At 37.2% G+C, this 5,248-nt stretch overlaps 1 protein-coding gene across 2 annotated transcripts in view; it reads right to left on the bottom strand.

Annotated features, from left to right (window-relative positions):
- The window catches only part of ANKRD10 (ankyrin repeat domain 10), a 32,240-nt gene that overhangs the window by 12,986 nt on the left and 14,006 nt on the right, over window positions 1-5,248 (bottom strand). Inside the window, exon 4 of one of the 2 annotated variants that reach the window (XM_007455317.1) lies at window positions 812-888. The exons of the other annotated variant lie outside the window; for it this stretch is intronic. Coding sequence (XP_007455379.1) covers window positions 812-888 — 77 coding nt within the window. The remainder of the gene's footprint in view (window positions 1-811; window positions 889-5,248) is intronic. 2 annotated transcript variants of the gene reach the window in all.

Below are 5,248 nucleotides of genomic sequence, written 5' to 3'. Positions count from 1 at the left end.
CTGCTGAACTGACTAACTATCTGCAGGTGATATGAAAGAGCATACAGATTTACAGCAAGTCTGAATTAAAGAAGGAGTTACTCATCCTAGCTCTGTAACTAACTTCTCTCTTATGCACATTTGATTACTAAGCAAGATTTGGGAGATAGTCATTTAAAAATCAATACACGAAACTTTAAAAAAAAGGCATCTTCCTATTTAACTTCTCAAAATCATTTTTTATGTTAGTCTGAAGAATATAAATTTATGCTAACTTCAGACTTAACCTGAAACTGAATTCTATATCATCTGCACTTAATTTTAATCATCCATTCCTTTAGCTCGAGTAAAATCATAACAAACAAACATGTACTGAATTGTCCATGGCATTTATAACAGTTGGCTTCCTAACAACAAAGGCAACTGGCTTAACGACAAGCCAGAATTTGTGCTAACATGTGACACTATAAGTGGAAGTTTAGAAGGATGTCCTGAGACTAATTTATCATCAGACTGGAGATCTGAAAAGCTGAGTTTTTTGTGTTTTGTTTTTTGGCCTTAGGAAAACTTGCAGAAGTTCAGAGCATTTGAGTGGGTGTTTCCTTCTAATACTGTCCTAGGAACTCATCCCCCTAGGCTGAGTCCTACCATCAAAAAGAATCAACATCATCCTACGTGGCTAATAACATTAACAAGTAAAGGTCCGATGTCCTCTGCATTAGCTAAGAGTCAGACTAAATCGGAAGTGGTGGCAGAATATAAATGAAAGCTCTAAATAAGATGAATACGAAAGAACCAGTTGAAATTGTAAATCTTAATTAGGAAACAATAAAAACTGAGGGAACAAAAGCAACTCCACGTTGAAGTTCCCCTGGAAGACAAGAAAATACACTGCTCTGTGAAATAAATCTGTAAAAAAGCAAGACAGGTTGTTAGCTGCACGCTGACCCACTGAAACTGGAGAAGCACTGAAGGGCCGAGGCAGTACCACACCTCCCAGCGAGCTCTGCCACAGACAGTGCAGCTGTGACCAAACACAGGCCTCGTCTTGTTCCCGAAAGAACAGGGCACAACCCTGGATGCTTTTTCCCTAGATTAACGTGAATGAAAAAAAAGCCATTTCAGGGAGAAAACTACAGAATCAGGGACAAACAAGGATTTTCCATTTTAAACATAACAATAAGCCCTGTATTCCTATTTCCAGCCATCATACGCAGAAGGTTCCAAACTCAGAAATGAAAAATCTATATACTTTTGGACAATCACTAAATATGTTTCCACTTTTAAAAGCATGAGATAAAGAAATGTATCATACATTTTGAAGAAAGGCAAAAGCCCAAACTCAATCTTACCAAATATAAAAGAGACAAGACTTGAAAATCCCCAAAACCAACAATATTTTCTTAAAAATATAAGGCAGCTGTGTGCAGGGCTACTGGGAACTAAAACTGACATTTTTATTTGATTTCATGGCTATGATTTCTGATAAACATTATTCTAAAATTTCACAATATTTTGATATATGAATTAAATAGAGAGAAAATATCAAAGTTTGGGTAGAGTGAGTTACATTAGTTATGTGTATAGAAAATGATCACATACTTGATTTTTAATATCAACATATTATAGAAATTTAACATTCAAGCAAGTGTAAAACTGGGTAATTTTTTTAAATGGTATATTTCATTTTCAGACGATATCATGAGTGAATGGTCCAAAAAGGTCTACTCTATCAAGAATGTGAACAGAATAAGTAGCCGCAATAAAATTTAAAAAAAAAAATTAACTCTACACAATTTGAAAAGACAAAGACCCAGAATGTAAGCAAAGTTTAAAAAATGATCATTTCTATAGATAAATATGAGCCTGCTCTCCAAAAATTAAAGAGTACAGAAATGAGAAGCTGCTGCTTAAAGTCAGGACAAATAACGCTGACAGTAAAGATTACTCCTCAGTGGATGATAAAATAAAGAACAGCACACAGATTTTTTAAATGGCATTTACCACCCTAAATGCCAGTTCACTGAAGAAAGCTGAGATGCTCAGGGAGCATGCCAACTTTTCTAAGTCACTGAAAACAAGAACATCCAAACTACACTCAATTCCTTTACTCTTAATTCAGAAACTGAACAGTAGACTGAATCTGAGTTAGAATAGCAAGTTTACTGTTCTTCCAAGGAAATACAGCCTTAAAGAGAAAGAGCAAGTGCGCGCCAATATCCGGAGACCACGGAGACTGTACATGTCTGAGTGGGAGCGCCTGCCTGCACCTGAGAACACAGGCAGCGTCTCCTGCCCATCTCCCACTACCACGAGTGGTCCCAACACTTGCACATCACTCGGCTTGGACGAAGCCAATCAGATTTCCAGGTGGTGTGAAGTATTATCTTCAAAACTCGAAAGAACAGTCACTAGAGTCAACTCATGCTATGTACTCCTCATGTGTGGACCAAGCAAGTAAGAACAATCACAAGCCGAACTGAAATTCAACTGGTTCCTCATATAACTCTGAGGGATCCAAAGAGTGATCCAAAGGGGAGTTCAAAACATTCCAGAAAATGTATGGACAGATATCAGAATCTGGGATGTAAGGTAACTGGAAAAATTAACTGGGAGATTATAATTTTGGCACTATCCCTACAGTAGTAGTATTAGAAACAGGAACATACAGTATCCCTTCTCCACTTCTGGTGAAACTACAGAAGTTTTCAACTATATTATTTCTCAGTTACTAAGGACTGAATGTAACATTCAGTTTAATAGTGTTTACGTTCCTCTAAAGCAAAAAGGTCCGTTAATACCTGACCCTGGTACAGGACAGCAGAACCGCCCACTTCCCTCTCCTACCTCCAAATGTTTTCCTTCCCATCTCCTTTCCTACGTACGCACATTCATTCCTCCTTTCTTTACCCGTAGTTTAACATGCTAATTCTGCTCTGCTCATATTTAAAACCTTGCAAGTGGCTCTGCAATCGTATGGTGCACAAAAACTGGGTGGAAAGGAATGACTGGGATCACCAATCCGGGGCAGGCACTTTTTCTGTAAAGGGCTGGACAGCAAAAACTTTAAGCTCTACAGGCCACAGTCTCCATTCTCTCGCTGTAGCCTGAAAGCAGCCTTAGATGATGTGTGAACACAGCATTGGCTATGTTCTAATAAACCTTTAGTTACTGGCACTGAAATTTGAATTTCATATATTTTAACATGTCATGAAATATTATCCTTTTGATTTTTGTTCAACCCTTTAAAAACATAAAAATCATTCTTAGTTTATGGGCCATACGAAAACAAACAATGGGCTGGACCAACTGAGTAACATTTAACCAATAGATGATACTGGTAACTAGTCCTCTACTCTTTTTAAAAAAATTTTATTTTATAGAAGTATGTTGATTTACAATGTTAATTTCTGCTGTACAGCAAAGTGATTCAGTTATACATATATATGTACACACACACACACACACACACACATTCTTTTTTATATTCTTTTCCATTACGTTTCATCACAGGATGTTGAAGATAGTTCCCTGTGCTCTACAGTAGGACCTTGTCGTTTATCCATTCTATACACAACAGTTTCAACTGCTAACCCCAAGCTCACAATCCTTCTCTCCCCTGTTCCCCCTCGCCCTTGGCAACCGCAAGTCTCATCTCTATGTCTGTGAGTCTGTTCCTGTTTCGTAAAAGTTCATTTGTGTCATATTTTAGATTCCACATGTAAGTGATATCACATGGTATTTGTCTTTCTCTTTCTGACTAGTCCTCTACTCTAAATAACAGATGCCTATGGGTTCCTGAAAAATGTCTCTCTGGTAATTTTCTGCACTATTCAATTCGAACAAAAAATAACTTTTTAGAAGTTGCCAAATCTGTTAAATCACAAAATGTTAAATATCAAGAGAATATCTAAAGGTAAACTTTAGAAGAATGTAAAATAAAAGACCTTGAGAGAGCAAGCAGAAGAAATAATCATTCCTACTCCATCTGAGTGTTTTCTGTTAAAAGTTCTAAGTGTCTTACGAGACTGAATTAGGCAACGTGCTTATTAATATGAATGAGGCGGAAACTGTCTTTACAGGTCTGAATTCCTCAAGTCACTTCTTAATAAGCAGAAAGGGTTTTCAAACATATTACACAGAGGCTGAAAATCACGTGGGTTTCTAGGTGAAGAGCAGCATAAAGAATAATTAAGCGGTATTAGCTCTTAAAACACTTTAACAAAAGAGGCTCAGGTCTTTAAATGCATTTTTAAATATATGCTCTCCTATTTGTTAAGCATGTTTCAATTTTAACGTTTTAAGAGTTGAAACAGTTATCCTGGTTAAAATGTATCATCAGTTTATTAGGCCTTCAGCTCTATTTAGTGTTACAAGTTTAAGCAGATATTCAACCTAAGCAACCCTCCATGATTTTCCTAAAATCCAATGGGAGCTGGGCACATGAATGTGATTTAGGATTTTACAGGTTCTATGATAATTTCACATTTGAATTTGGTCTTTTCTTCTGTTACAGTACTTTTTAAACAGTCAAGCCTTCACTCTTCAATCCCGAGGTATTCACTGCGGGTGTGATATGGCCACACTGCACTCACGGCTGGCTACTCCTACCAACCCCAAGTGAGGGGCTGCTAAAGACAAAATTAATCTGAACTGTGGTCTTCACACACTAGTCCAAATGGAAATTTTCAGTATCTGGAAGATACTGTTCAAAATTACTCTCAAAAACTGTATTTTGCATGAAAATTGGCATACTAATGAAAGTGTACACAATATTTTTAGACTAAGTCTTTTAAAAACACACATGAATTTCGTGCCTTTGGTTTACTGCACTTGGGCAGATGACGCCTCATCTAAAACCTCTGTCCATTTCTGACAGCAAGAAGCCCCAGGGGGGATGTGCTGTGAGGTTGTTCTAAAGCTCCAGTTCACCTTTCTGGTCCCCTCTGGTATCCGTTTGAAAAATCTTTGTAAATGGGCAGAGATTTAAAAAAATCAGACACCGGTCAACTTGATGTCCAAACTGGGTCTAGTCTGTTGAAGTTTTAAAGCTGACTTTCTTTAAGAGTTGACATGATCAGATTCTTAGACTAGTAAAACTCAACTTGCTACAGTTTGTCACAGAAGCTATGACAACCTTCACCAAGACTATGAAAAGTCACTTTGGGCAGGCTACCCATTTTCTCCCAGTAGTTCCTAGTATTCTTTCAAAATTGCAATATGAAAACATGGGAAAGCATAGATTAATATTTACTGTGAATTATTTATC

This window comes from Lipotes vexillifer, unplaced genomic scaffold (assembly GCF_000442215.2).
Source record: "Lipotes vexillifer unplaced genomic scaffold, Lipotes_vexillifer_v1.1 scaffold132, whole genome shotgun sequence".
NCBI lineage: Eukaryota > Metazoa > Chordata > Mammalia > Artiodactyla > Lipotidae > Lipotes > Lipotes vexillifer.
The sequence above is the reverse complement of the archived record's forward strand: the minus strand, read 5'-3'. Positions and strand labels throughout refer to the sequence as shown.